This window comes from Hydra vulgaris, chromosome 12 (genome assembly GCF_038396675.1).
Source record: "Hydra vulgaris chromosome 12, alternate assembly HydraT2T_AEP".
Classification (NCBI taxonomy): Eukaryota; Metazoa; Cnidaria; class Hydrozoa; order Anthoathecata; family Hydridae; genus Hydra; species Hydra vulgaris.
The window spans coordinates 29,558,899-29,575,000 of record NC_088931.1 but is presented as its reverse complement, the minus strand read 5'-3'; the positions used below and the strand labels follow the sequence as shown (position 1 = coordinate 29,575,000).

Below are 16,102 nucleotides of genomic sequence, written 5' to 3'. Positions count from 1 at the left end.
TGGTGAGGTAGAATTGGTTGGAACAAAAAAATGAGGAAAAATTCGCTGAAGCAAAACATAACTTTAATAGCTTAAATAATGAATTCAATTTTTCAGCAAGCAGCATAAGTGGTTTATAACACCTAAAAATAGTGTATGCTTTAAGTTGTTAAACATTTAACACCTTAAAACATGCATAAAACATAAAAAAAAAAAACAATCTAAAGAGGAAACAAAATATGTGATATTAAATGTCACATCTGCATATGTGACAAATTAAACAGCTAAAAACTATACAACAAAAATGTATAAACTATATCAGTGGTCTAGATTATAACATCTCGAAATTATTCAAAAACATTGCATTAAAACGACATACATAAGAAAAAAAAAAAAAAGAGAACCTTTCACTTCACAATTTGCTTTAAGTTACAGTAGAAACAACAATATTATTAAATTTTGAAGAATCAATTTGTAATTGAAACTTGTACAAAAAAATCTTACCTTTAATCCCTGTTATCTTAAGACTTTTTAGTACAACTGGTTTGGGAACAGGTAAATGACCTTTCATATCATTTAGTATTTTCTCAAAGTACCCAACATAACGACTCTTTAAAAAAAAACAAAAAAACTTCAAAATAAAAATGACATTAAATGTTGTAATTAAAAAAAGGAGTTACTTTTATACAAACTCATACAATAACAACAACATTCTTTGTTATTATTATTAATATTGTTATTATTATTATTGTTGTTAATTTAACTACAGATACCAATCTTTACAGAGTAAGAATTCTGGAATCCTACCATAGTAGTAGATTTGTTAACTAACTGATTTACGATAAGTTGTTGTATTTGTTTTTAAATTCAGAAACTCGTTTTTGAAATTAATAAATCACTAAATTTATGTTATGTGGTTATAAAAAGTTTTAAAATTCAAGTATTAACACAGAAGTTATTACAAGAAAATAAGAAATATTTTATTTATTTTTCTATTGTTTAAAGATACAAATATTTATAGACTGTATTGACAAAATAAAGAATGAGTGAGTATCAAATGTCTCTGATAACATCATATTGAAATATAGAGGGTAAGAATAGGCAAAAGAAAGAGCACATTCATCAACCAACAAGTTAGAGCAAGTGTACATACATAACCAAACTTGAACAGGAATGGTATACAATCACACTCTGTAACTGACCACGCAAATAATTTTTTTCTCTTTACAACTTGACCACGGCTATTTTGATATTTTAACAATTTAAATGCAATAAAAAGTGTTATGTTATGAATAACTTTTATAATTGTTGATCTTTTCTAAAGTTTTTATTTTATGTGAAGGCTTTAAATAAAACCATAAAATTAATTATAATGATTGCATGAAGCATGTGTTAATTAATAAAAAAGGTTATATATAATTTTTTTTTTATGTAGGCATGTATTTTTTATGATAAATTTAAATGTTTGAAACTATTTTCCCATATCTTCCTAAAAATATTTTAAATCATTATTTTTAGAAAGAAAAACTTTTTTCAAGTTACTTTAATTTATGAATAAGTTCTAAACGTTTTGTGACTGCCAGCTTTTACACATTTTATGTGAATTATACAAGAATATAAAATAAATTTATTTACTTATATAAGCATGTATTTTGTTGATTAAAGGAAAAGTTTTGAAACATTTTGTAATGTTCATACAATTAATTTTTATAATTAAACTTATGATTTTTAAAAATCTTTTAAACAAACATTTTATTTTATGAAAAAGATTTTTATGATTATGATAGGAATGAATGAGTTTAAATCTTTTATAATAATTCTTAAACTTGTTACATGAAGCGCTTATTAATAAAGTTGTAATGCTCAAATTAAAATTAAATTGCTTGTTGGCAGTTTATTTTATTTAAATCGCAGGCACATTTTATTTATTTGTTTTTTTTCCTATTTTTACGAATAAAAAAGTTGAAAACCTTTTTTTTAACTAGACTTTCTAATTAGAGCATGAAATTTTTAAAAGACTACATTATTTAGTAATAGTAGTTTAAAACTGCAGCTGCATTAACAGCGAGTGAATTACAAACTCACTTTGATAGCTTTTGATAATATACAACAATTCAATTCAAAAAATTTAAACAAAAACAGTTTTTAAGTTAACTTTTGATGCTCAATATGTCTAACTTGTTTTTGAAATTATTTACGTTTGTTGAATTGACGACTTCTGATGACAATGCGTTCCTTAAATTTGCAGTTCTGTTTATAAGGAATTTGTGTCTCGGTACAAGCTTGGTTTGTTCTCTACTGTATTTCTTATTGTTACCTCTATGTGATTTTGAGAAAGTTTGTTTGTTTAAAAGTTCTACTTTTTTGACATTATTGAAAATTTTAAATAGTTGAATAAGATCTTCTCTTTGTCTTCTTTCTGACAATGTTGTTAAATGTAAACGATATTAGTACTGTAGACTTCTTATGTTCTTTGCCATCCTTGAATTCTGTCCTGCACTTTTTTTAATATTTTAATGTCATTTTTGTAGTTTGGTGACCAAACTGATGCTGTAAATTCAATCAGAGGTCTAACAAAAGTTGTGTATAATTGGTTGACAAGATGATGATCTAAATGGACAAAGGTGTATTTCATCATCCCCATTATTGCATTTGCTTTTGATGAACATGTGACTATGTGTTTACTCTATTTCAGTGATGTATCAAAATTTACACCAAGATCATGTTCATTTGTCAAATTGGTAATTTCTGATCCATTAACTGTGTAATTGAATTTTATGTTGTTTTTACCATAATGCATAACCACAGATTTACTCTTGTTCAGTTTGATTAACTGTTTTTCTGACCACTCTTTTATATTATTTAAATCTTTTTGAATTAATTTAGCGCTCTCAATTGAATTTACTGCTGATAAGATTTTGGTGTCATCTGCATATATTTTTACAGTGCTTTTGATTTTCTTTGGTATGTCATAGATTTATGCTACAATAAGGAATGGTCCTAGAATGGATCCCTGTGGAACACCACTTAATATGTTTCTGCATGTTGACACTGCAACACCTTGAACCACTCTTTGTATTCAATTATTCAGAAACGTAATAATCCAGCTTAAAAATTTTCTTTTTATTCCATATGCATTCAATTTTAAAATAAGTCACTTGTGCGACACAGTATCAAATGCCTTTGCAAAATCCAGCATTAGAACATCTGCAGATATATTTTTTGATAAATTGTGTGTTATAAAATTGAGTCTCTAAAAGATTTCTTGTACATGATTTCTGTTTAACAAAACCATGTTAGCATTTTGTGATCAGATTAAAGTTGTCAAAAAATTTTTGCATTTTATTTCTAATAACTCCTTCAAATATTTTGCATGCTATTGACGTTATTGACACAGGTCTGTAGTTCGATGCATTTAACTTACATCCTTTTTTTTAAAAAACTTTTGTGGTAAGATGATTTGTAGATTAACGTGAGTGGCAATGCTACTGACTTTAAACATGGCTTTAACAAAGTAGGATGTAAATTGTCTGCACCACACGCTTTGTATGTATTTAGTGTTTCAAGTTAATTCAGAATATCTATAAAATCAATAAAATTGTCATTTAAATCAAGTGTGTGACTTATTAGATTATCTGCTATTACTTATATTGTGTTGCTTTCGTTAACAAAGGCGCTGTGAAACTGGTTGTTTAGAATATCTGCGATCTCATTTTGGTTAGTTGTTACAATATCATTAGTGTTCAAAATGGCTTTAACTGATTGCTTTGTATTCCTCTGACTGTTTACATATTTATAAAGAAGTTTCAAATTTGATTTTGATTTTATTATTAGGTTTCTTTCATAGTCCTATCTGGCTAATACAGCTTCTTTTGATACTAATTTTGTTATTGTTTTGAATGCTTTGACTTTTTCTGCATCTTTCCATTTAGCTGCTAAATTTATGTATCTTAGATCTTTTTTCATTCTTACTAATGCTCTAAGGTTATCATTAAACCATGAACTTCTCTTGTGTTTGTGTTTTGCATCAACATCAATTTTTGGTATATATAAATTACTCAGATAGTTCATGTTTAATATAAAAGTATCGTACATTTGTCGCGTTGTTGATTTATGAAATAGAAGTTCCAGTTGATTGAGCTCACTTTTTCATTTATTTTTGTGTAGTCTCCTCTGGTGTAGTGAAATTTATATTTAGGTGTTCTGCTAATGTTTAATGTTCTGTTTAATGTTTAGTTCAAGTTTAAATGCCAATACTAAGTGCCCCTTGTGTGTACAACCCAGGACTTTATGTGATTGTAGCTCATATATTCTGTTACTATTGTTGGCAAATATTAAATCCAGTGTGTTTTTTAACTGTGTTTCTGACAGTTAAAAAGTTGGAATATTAACATGCTGAAATAAAAATTCGTCGCTTATTATATCAGTAAATATGTGTTCCATTGAATTTTCTCTACTATCTACACTCTCAACATATCCACTATTCCAGATAATGTTTGGAAAATTAAGATCTCCTAGTATTACTAAATCTGCATATATTTTATCATCTAGCTTTTTTTTTGCACAATGTATAATTTGTCTAGGATCATTCATGTCTATTTGATTGTTTGGTCTATATATACATCCAATGAGATATTTGATATTTCTAATTGAAATGACAGTCCATATTTGTTCTATTTTGTTATCCTGATTACCCATATGATGTGAGGTTGTTCTCTATGTACAAGGCAACTCCACCACCTTTTTGCCCATCAGATTTTTCTTGTATATGGTGTAACCTTCTAACTGTACAATAGATGAGTTTTGAAACCATGTTTTTTTATTCCGGCTATATCAACTTTTTTTGATTTACATAAAATTTTAAACTCTTCCATTTTATTGCCAAGTGATATTGCATTCATTGCATAAGTGATATTGCATTTGTATATAAACATTGTAGGTTTTTGTTAGTACTGCTCAGTTCTTTTCCCGTTCTCAACATTACATTTAAACTTGATAAGTCCAGTTAATAAATCGCATATCGAAAGGGATCAACTGGTCTTCTCGCTGCTTTTTTTGTATCTCTTAATTTTCTGAGCTCCATATTTTCATATTGCTCTGCTTGTGTCATATTTGGTGAAATGTAAATACCTTTGTACTGTGGGTTCATTTTATACCCGAGTTTCTTTGCTTTGGCTATTGAATTTTGCTCTGACTTGCCACTTAGTATAACTAATATTTTTTCCTGTTGTGCTTTTGGTGGTACGGTATTTATGCTTGCTGTTGCGCCTCTTTGAAATCGTTTTAGTCTTTTGACAAGCACTGGGTTGGTGGCTGCTCCTATATAGTTAAATATTTGACTAACTTGTTCCTCAATTTCTGCTTGTTTTTCCTCATCGATCCCAGTAACCGAATATGATTATGCTTTTCTTTCTTCTATCTCTGTCTTTTTGTTCATTTATTGCTGCGTTTACTTGGTGTAGTTTCTCGTTCTTTACCATTGATGACCATGTAACTGGTCCGCTGTTAACTGTTTTTTCAATTTGTGCTTGTTTAGTTTCATTTTGTGTCATTTGTAATCTCAAGTGTGTGTTTTCATTTTTCAGTTGGTTTAATACTTTTTCATAATCTGATTTATACAAATCTAGAATACTTTTATTTGAATTTTTTATAGTCTGTAATTCAGATGCATGTTCATTTTTTAAATCATCTAGTGCTTTGTCTACTGTCGCTTTGATTATGTAATTTGCCAAAATTTGGTCAAGCATTGCTTTGGTGATGTTTGTATTCTTTTCTTATGACACAGGAACTAAAAAGTTTCAGTATGTGTTTTTTTTTGAAAAGTGTTTTTTTTAAACAATTTTTTTTGCAACTTTTTTGAAAAAATAAATGTTTATACAATTTAAAAATATATATACAACACTTTTTAATAAATTTGATAAAATTTGTTCATTTATTAAACAATCATTAATAGTAATTTTTTACTTTATTTAAAAGCGTTTTGTGGAACTTTGATAAAACATTTAAAAAGATAAGTTTTAATAACATTTATTTCAAACATAATTAAAAACGTAATTAAAAACGTAACAAAAAGTTTCCCTTCGAGTTTAAGTTTTTATTATTTATTCTTATTTTAGTGCTTATACAATTTCTTTTTTTGTTAGGAATTTTTCTCTCGCTTTTTTAAACTTTTTTCTTAGTTTAAGTTTAGCTTAGCATTTCTACATTTAGCGCATTTCTGAAATGTTTAAATCATCAAAACATGTAAACAATTGTGGTTAAGTTGTCAAAAAATAAAATCATTTGCGTGGTCAGCAATAGCGCTCGATCGCACGTCATTTCTGTCCGAGCCTGCATAACCAATAAATTTACTATTTCAAATAATCTTTTTACACCCTTACAAAATGTTTAAAATCAACTAATTAGATGGCTTAAAAAACCTGTCTGAACTGCTCTTCTTTTAAAAAACAAATAAATAAAAACTCACTCCTAACAAGACTGAATGTATATCAAACGATTGCACCCAACTTGGAAAGAGGATGCAAGTAACCTTTTTTCAAGTTAACATAAAGCAAAATATGATAAAATTAAGAGATTTACAGAGGTTGAGCTTGAAATCATTCGATATATGATTTCTATGAGAAGTCAGTGGTGACAATCCAAGATGATATAAAGTAGAGGACTCAGTAGAGTATTGCCAGTAACTCAGTACAATGTCACAGAAAAGTGATCAGTATCAAGATTAACAACCAGTTTTAAGCCATCAAAAAATAACAACTTTTTGTTAAAACTTGAGAATAAAATTTTGTCATCAGTAAATAGAGCCATCTTGGAAATAAGATTACCACAAAGATTCAGAGTATAGATGAAAAGCAAGACGATACCAAAGATGGAACTTTTGTGGTAACCCTGAGGTTATTGGAAATAAAGGAGTGTTACTCATCAAAGTTGATTTTAATTTGAAATTAGAAAGAAATAATTTAATATTTCTTTCTAATTATTTTAAAATTTACCCAGATATATATAAATAAAATTTATGCCTCACCAGTTCCACCTAATGCAACTTTTCTGTTATGACATTTAAAAAATCAGCAGAAGAACAAAAGAAATCTGTAATGTCAAAAATTAAGTTGTTTGACCCAAAACAAAATAGTAGAAGTTTGCTAACTAAAGACTCAAAGACTCTGTATCTGTTGCTTAAAAGAGTTTAAAATTAAAGTGAGAAATAACTTTATGGTAATTCCATGTCAAATGACCCAGGTCATGTCACCATACATCTCAGATTTTGCTGATTTTTATACAGTTGAGAGTGCTCAGTAAAATAAGAATTCTTTGAAATTTTTAGCCTCTTGCTCCAAGAAGATCATGAAATATGACTGTTTTACTTTTAGCAGATACTTTTACCAGGCCCCTCTTGTCCTCTCAAAATTGCAACATTTATTTAGATGTTTCAAGCACATAACTTTAATAATATTTGCCTTAAAAACTTGTAACTGGCTATTTTTGAGGTGATGAACCCAATGAAATGATCAGAAATGTTAAAATTTATTTTTAAGTAACTGTATTTATCAATTTAAATAAATTTAGGCAATTTTTAAAATACCAGATTTCAATGCTCAAGAAACCCATTTTCAATGTATTGATGTTATTTTACTGATTAGGTTAAATAACTTGAATATTAGGAAAAAAAAACATGCCTGTTATATTATAATCTACACTTGTTTGTTTAAAACTAATAGTATCTATAGATTCTTGGTTAAATTGATGATAGCTCCTAGTTCCAGGAATAATTCTACTTTTCATTTTTTTAAAATTTAATTCAGAGATGAATTAAATGAAAAGTTCTTTGCAAACAGTTCTGACTTATCCTTGGGAGAGGTAATAAGATCAGATCCATGTATAAAAGATTTGTTAAGAATGAGTTATATATATATATATATATATATATATATATATATATATATATATATATATATATATATTATATATATATATATATATATATATAATATATATATATATATATATAAAGCCCTCAGAATTAGTAAAAATAAAGTTGGCAATAATTTGCTGACCTTAATCTGTGTTCGGTCGGCATCAGGTCAGCAAATAAATGTAAAACAAAGGTTTGACCATAAAATATAGAAACAAGGTCAGCAATTTTTTGCCAACCTTAATTGCTTCTAGGTCAGCAGTTAGGTCAACATTGCTGACCCTAATTTCGAGGGTTGTGTGTGTGTGTGTATATATATACAGTGTCTCAAAAAATTATCTGACCAAACATTTAAAAAAATATTTTTCTAAAAAAAGTGCTGTATTTTTGTAAATTTAGACTTTTTTGGTAAACTCAAGATTAATAAAAATAAAAGAACATGTTTTTAAACAGATTTTATTTATTTTAATGTAAAATATGAATCACAAAGTTTTCAGTCTTAAAATAAAGGAATTTAGATCGACTTTTTATTGTCAAAAAAATATTTGACCAAACACATTATTTGTTTCATAATAAATTATTATATAACAAAACAATTATTTTAATACATTGTTGGGCCTCCTTTTGCTTGGATCACAGCTTCTAGACGTCCAGGCATTGATTCAACTAAAAGTTTTGTTTCTTCTGGTTGAATCTTTTCCCAGGCTTCTTTTTGCCATTTTGAGGTTATCTTTTTTGGAAAATGACCAATCTCCAATTTTTCAGTCTAAAATTTCCTACAAATGTTCAATGGGATTAAGGACTGGTGATTGTGCAATCCTAAGCACTATGCTTAGGATCGTTATGTTGCTGAAATGTAAAATCAGATCCTAGCTGAAATTTTTGAGCAGATGACTTTAAATTTTGCTTTAATGTTTCTGTATTGCACCTGATCCATTATAGTATCAATAAATTGGAGTTTTCTGACACCCTTCCAAGTCATTGAACCGCCACCATACTTGACAGTTCCTCTCACGCAGCTTAATTTGTAGGCTTCTCCGGCTTTTCTCCAAACTTTTTGGGCTCCATCAGATGACTTTAAGCTGAATTTGGATTCGTCGCTCCACAGGATCTTTTTCCAGAAACTTAACAGTATGTTTTTAAACTTCCTAGCAAACTCCAATCTTATTTTCATGTGTTTCTTACTTAAATATGATTTATTACCCACAAGTCGTCCTTGAAATTCCTGGTCTCGGATATGATTTCTGATTGTCTGATGAGATAACTTGATTCCATAATTCTTTTCAGCTTGTTCAGCCAGTTTTCGAGCAGAAATGAAGCGATTTTTCTTCGTATAATTATGTTATATCAAAACTCTTTTTTTTGCAACCCTGCCCCTCTTTTATGGCTGTTGTTCCAATCAAACTTTTTCATTATGTCCTGTATTACGAGGAATTCTAGTCTCTTGCTGCACCTGATGATAGGTTTTACCCTGATTAACTAGATCGACAGCTAAATTTCTCTGAGAAACAGTTCAGTGACATTTACCTCCAACCATTTTACTTAAAAAAAAAAGAAACCTTTTTTATACAAACTTTTTTTTTTACTACAAAAAAACAGTTTTTTGTTATACAATTTCATGAATTGTATAAAAATTTGCTAAAATATTTCAACAAATTTTACATAAAGTTAATTAAATCAATGTAACTCATGTTTTGTTGTGTAAGAAAGGTGGCTTCATTTCAAGTCGCCATTCTAACATAAGAAATTTGTTCACTACATTGCTTAAAAGAGTGTGCGTAAATGTTCAATTCAAACCACACCTTATACCCCTTGATAATGAGATTTTCCATACCGCAAATAAAAATAACCAAGCTCATTTGGATATCAAAGCAAATGGTTTTTGGTGAAATGGACAGACAGCATTTTTTGACGTGAGAGTTACGCATGTCAATTCCATGAGCAACAAAAATCTGGATATAGCTGCTATATTCAGAAAAGACGAAAAGGAAAAAAAAAAAGAATATGACGAACGAGTTCGCGAAGTCGAACATGGGAGTTTGACGCCACAAGTGTTTGGTACAAATGGAGGTATGGGTAAAGAATGTCATAAGTTTGTTAGAAGACTAGCCAAGAAACTATTGGAAAAACAAAACGAAAAATACTAAGTTGTTATGACGTGGTTAAGAACGAAGTTATCTTTCCAGATACTTCGCTTAACTATCCTTTGTTTAAGAGGTTCAAGAACACCTTGGACTAGAAAAAATGATCTTGAAATTGGTGTTGATTTTAAGATGGATGCTCTAAAAGCAAGAATCTGAGTTTTTTGTTTGTTTGTTTCTTGTCTGTTAAATTTTAAATTATTGTAAATATAGTTTATTGTTAACAAAAGTATTCTCAAAAATGTATTCATGATAAGTAGAGTATTAAACTTACCTAAATATCGCTTGGTCAGTTTATTTTTTTACAAGCCTATTCAATACTAAGTTTCTTTTAGGACAAATAATAAACCAACTGAAGCATGAATCAAAAAATATGAACGCTAAATAACATACTAGTCCCAATAGAATTAAAATGACAGACAAAGTAAGTATCGCTATTCATTATTTTTAGTATAATTTAGAGTGTAAACATTTTTTTTGGGGAAAAACTTGTTTGGTCGGATAATTTTGTGTGTGTGTGTGTGTATATATATATATATATATATATATATATATATATATATATATATATATATATATATATATATATATATATACACATATATATATACATTTTTGAAATAAAAACTGTACCTGACACGGTGTTTCTACTCCTTGAAATCTCTCTCCCTTAGCTTTATCTGTTCTTCTCAATCCAAAATAATGCAAAGCTTTCTATAAGTTAAACACATGTTTAAAACATTTGTGATTAAAACTAGTTTTAAAATATGTTAAAAAATACCTCTGCAGATTTAAACTGGCCTGAGAACAAAAGCCATGCTGCAACGCAAGTTCCAGTCCTTCCTTAAAAAAATAATGTGTGTTAATGTATTAAAAAAAAGTTTTATATTTTCACCAAGTGCAAATTATAACTTTCTAAACCTTTTCCTCCTTTGCAATGAACAACCAATATGTTACTTTCATCCTTCTTCATCCAATCAAAAGCACTGTGACAAAACTGCAACAGCTGACTAAATTATATAAATTTTCTTTTGATCAGCATTTGTTTAAGTTTAATGTCTATGGTTCCATTCGAGTGGTTTAGCATTTCAAAAATGCCATTTTCTTATTTAAATTATTTATGACTAGATGTCATTCTTAGCATTAACGATATGTTGTGTGTGTATGAGTACACGCACATAAATGTAAACACGCATATCTGCATTGGCTGCAGTACATACATCAACTAAGAGTTTGGGTTTGGGCAAATAATTCTAGATATGAAAAACATTTATGACAAAAATATTTTATCATTTTTACTTTATTGTGTATTAAAGATAAGAATGGACTTTACTACATAAATTGACTGAGGACTAGGATATATATATATCAGGTTTGGTCGGGAAGCGGGTGCGATCACACTCAATTCCTGACCACGTATAATACTTAGTTGCCACAATTTGGCCACGGCTCTTTAGTTGCTTTGAGAACATTTCCAAAAAAAAAGAAGATTAACTAGACCGACGAGAGCCAATTACAAAAAAAACTTAACTAAGAAAGCAGGCCTGTACCGTATAATTTTATAAGTGGGGTCATTTTTGAAAAAAAAAGGCAAATAAAAAAAGGAAACATACATTTTGCTCAATTTTTATATGAAAATTTGCGTGAGGCAAAGAGTAATTGGTAAATGAAAGGACCCATCCCCCCCCCCCCCTAACAGAACAGGCATCAAAAGGTAAATAATTTTTAATAGAAAATAAAAACTTGAAACAAAATAAATTACGTCTAGAAATAATATTTTCTTAACTTTGCTTTTTTATAATTTTTTTAAAAAAATGTGACATTTTTTATATAAAGTAACAAATTACTATTAATTGTTTAATAAAGAACAAATGCTCTTTTATTTATCAAAGAGTATAATATAATTTCTTTTATTTATATACTTTTGTCTTATTTCAACAAGATTCTAATAAATAAAAAAGTTATTTTTTTTTAATGACTATTTCATGTTTTGCGTAGTTTGAAAAGTTTTTTACTTGTATGTTTATTCATAATTAGTTTTATTAACTTTGATGATTATTAATAACTTCATTGAAAATGCAGTCATTGTTAAAAGTCTTTTTGTTTACAAAATCAATCATACAAATTGCTTTAAAAGAAATAAATTAACATAAAAAACACATACTTTTTATATTAAAAAATAATAATATACTACTGAAATCTATATATAATAAACTTTACAAAACTTTGATAATGTAAAAATATATATTTAAAACTTCTATTTTTGTAAACAATAAAAGTTTGGAACGTTTTAGGCTTTGTAGATGTGACTCTGTGAATGAGCAATAGTATTAAAATAATAGTTTGCTTGATAACATATTCTTATAACAATTTATGCTAGAAATTACACTAGAACATTATTTAGCATAGTCAGCATACTTTTTGAACCAATGGAATTTGTTTGTTTATAGATTTAGCGAGTTTTTAGAGTTTGGGAATATTCTTTATTCCACACCAATTTGTTTTAAGAACATTCTAGTTTTATGTATGTTTCCATGTATGTCCACAAAACAAAGTTTTTAAAATACATTAAATTTTCTCAAAAAACTAAAGAGCCATGGCCAAGTTGTTGCAACTAAATATTATTTGCGTCAGAAATCGAGCCTCATCGCACCCGCTTCCTGACCAAGCTTTATATATATATCTATATATATCTATACATGTCTATATATATATATATATATATATATATATATATATATATATATATATATATATATATATAAATATATATAAATATATATGTATATATATCTATGTATATATATATATATATATCTATGTATATATATATATATATATATATATATATATATATATATATATATATAGATATATATATATATATACATACATATATATATACATACATATATATATATATATATAAAATAATAATATATTACAAAACTGTATTTTTCTTGATTTAAATGTATACAAGCAACAATTAAAACAAACCTCAGCCTTGGAACATTGTGATCATCGACTAAAACCCTCTCCACATTATCATGAAAGTAAGAGGTATCATAGTGGCGTTCACCTGTTTTTAATATATAAATATTGATAAAAACGAGAACAAAAATCAAAATATTTATAAAAATGATCAACTTAAATGCTGTCATTAATGCAAATCAATGTTGTATTTTATATCACATTTGCCTTTAGATTCTGGTAAAAGGGGGCAAGAGGGGATGGGGGGAGGGGGAGTGCATAACCTATATCCCCCTGGATTCGTCACTGCTGTGCTTACAAAACTTGGAGCACTTGTTTCCATTCTGAATGCTAATCCTAGGAATCTCATTATTTTCGGTATTCTATTTTATTTTGTAATGTCATTTATTATGCTTTAAACTATTTTTTTCCCCTTTTTACAATGACTAACATCTTTTTAAAAAAAACTAAGTAGCACATTAATACTCATAAGAATCTCTTTTACACAGTCTTAAGTATATATATAAAAAAAATAACTCAGCCTACATCTTATAAACTCTATTAAAACTAATAGGCTAAACTCTTCATACTCATTCACATTTAGTAAAACTAATTACTTGTTTTTAAAACAAATCTCTCTAGAACTTTTATATTAGATGTTTTCATTGCCCCATTTTTACTGTCATACATTATAACACACTGGATACATACGCTGTACAACTTTTCTTTAATCTACATTTTTGGTACACCATTGTGTTAAAAGCGAACACAATTCTCTTAAATAAACAAAATCGCCTCAACAAACATTTGAATACATTTTATTTAGTTTCCACATCAACCATATTTTTACAATCATTTTAATCTCAAATAACCTCTAGACTTTTACACTTCCTTCATACTTTTCATCATATAATTTATGCACTCTTATGTATAAAAAAACACCAACTATCTTGAAACTCAAACCACAATATCTCACGTGAATCCATTGCTGACAAACAGGACAAACTGAGTTCACTATAAATCCCTTCCATTATTTTCCACTATTTTACATGTTCATTAATTTAAATAGCATAACTTTTATGATGATGTCAAAAACTTGTATTTAACTAATAGAAATTTTATATTACATTTATTAAAAACGACTTTAAATTTAAAAAACAATTTAATTAAAATGATCAACAAAAATAAATTATTAGAACAAAAAATTGAAATAATAATAAAAATATAAATAATATCTAATTAATAATTGATAAAGACTAAAAACTTAAAAAAGTAACAAATAGATCAACAAAAATACTTACTACACAGATTATAAATTTTATAATGTCCAGGGTGCTTTGTATTAAAAAATCGGGCCACTTCCTAAAATACAATAAAAATGAGAAAACAAACTGAAAACATCCTGTATAAATACAGCTATACATGGAATGATTACTAGGCATTAACAAACAAGGAGGTCACTTAGTTCATATATAAACTGACTTAATAATCAATAAACAGATTCAATTAACTCAAAAATCAAACAATTAATTTTAATTAAAATCTAGTTTTGAGTTATCCTAAAAAATCTTATTCTACGACACCCCTACAAAAACTGATATTAAACCCATAAGAATTACATCTATATGGACAAACTATTTTCTAACAGTCAACAATGGAGAAGATATTCATTTCTAATATATGTGTGAACTGGTTTTTATAAAGAAAAGTCATAGTTAAATCTTTGCGTAAATTTTAAATTAATTATGGTAACTTTATGATCTTTAAACATTTTTTAATAAATAATATGTTTTTTTAAGTTCATTATGTTATTTAATTTTTGTGATTCTGGTTTTGCATGTTGTTATTATGGTTTCACTTTTGATTGGAATAATTCAAGTTATGTAGACAACACTAAAGTTTATCAAATACTTGATAACGTTTTATCGAATTTAATATTTTTACGATTTTATTTTCTTGTGTTTTTTATCCTAATTTTAATAGCCTATTTAATATTTTTCTATTTTTAGTTTGTTTAGTTATTTTTGTGGTTTAGTTTTTTCTGTGTTTCGAACATAGATATCATTTATTTTTCTTTATCAATTTTCTGCCAATGGTAAGTTACAACTTACAGTTAACAGTTATTTTATATTGCATTTACAACTCTTCTCTTTTTTTTCCTCAAAATATATGTGCTTTACAAATAAGAGATTGGTTTCTATTTGTAATAGAGGTCTATTTAATGCAGTATCTAACAGGCATAAATTGTAAAGCATAAGAGTGAATGTTTATCTGACAAGATGAACCAGATATTGGTGCTGAGCCTCATCAAAATGCCAGTCATAATAGACATGATTCTGAAGAGAAGATTACCTACCATTATAAATATTATACTATATCATATTATTAGTGGGAGGTATATCATATTAAATGTAACAAGTTTTACAAAAGCACAAATGTTTTTTTTTCTTACCAATATCTTTTTATATTTGTTTTATTCTACTTTTTTTTTTTTCTTTATTATATAGCAAGTAATTGTTTTATATTTTTGTTCACCAAATTATAATGAAGATTTATGTATATTATTCTGTTGCTTAAATAACTTTTTCTAATATGTAACTTTAAATAAATATACTTTAAAATAAAAAATAATTAACACTGCTTTTCTAACTACTTTATAAATATGCTTGTTCAACATTGGCTAAAATCTTTCATTCTTCTATCAAGCATTTACTGCTCAAGTCTAACAATTTTTTAAATTTATGTCAAATTATAAATAAAAAAGACAAAATAATAAAAAGATAATTAAAAACTTTATTTACATACTGAAATTGGATTTCTGTACAATGATGTTTTTCCAGAAGATGGAAAAGACATAGCAATGACTCTGTCTATAACATATATTTTAATTTACTTTTTAACTTGATAAGAAATAATTACAAAATTGATAAATTTATCATCTTACCAGTGACATAGGTTAAATCTAAATCAAAACCATCTTTGACATATCGCCTTTTATTTTGAGAGATCTGTAAAATAAAAACATAGCTACAAAAAAGTTAATAAAACATAATTTAAAATAAGGGGTGGGGAAGGGGGGTAAAATAAAATATTTCACCCC

At 27.2% G+C, this 16,102-nt stretch overlaps 1 protein-coding gene across 2 annotated transcripts in view; it reads right to left on the bottom strand.

Annotated features, from left to right (window-relative positions):
• The window catches only part of LOC100214915 (phosphatidylinositol 3,4,5-trisphosphate 3-phosphatase TPTE2), a 104,277-nt gene that overhangs the window by 12,810 nt on the left and 75,365 nt on the right, over window positions 1–16,102 (bottom strand). For both annotated transcript variants that reach the window (XM_065812846.1, XM_065812847.1), the window contains exons 8-15: window positions 15,947–16,010; window positions 15,808–15,872; window positions 14,304–14,364; window positions 13,030–13,111; window positions 10,954–11,042; window positions 10,814–10,875; window positions 10,666–10,746; window positions 484–589 (exon numbers count right to left, since the gene is read on the bottom strand). In XM_065812846.1, coding sequence (XP_065668918.1) covers window positions 484–589; window positions 10,666–10,746; window positions 10,814–10,875; window positions 10,954–11,042; window positions 13,030–13,111; window positions 14,304–14,364; window positions 15,808–15,872; window positions 15,947–16,010 — 610 coding nt within the window. The remainder of the gene's footprint in view (window positions 1–483; window positions 590–10,665; window positions 10,747–10,813; window positions 10,876–10,953; window positions 11,043–13,029; window positions 13,112–14,303; window positions 14,365–15,807; window positions 15,873–15,946; window positions 16,011–16,102) is intronic.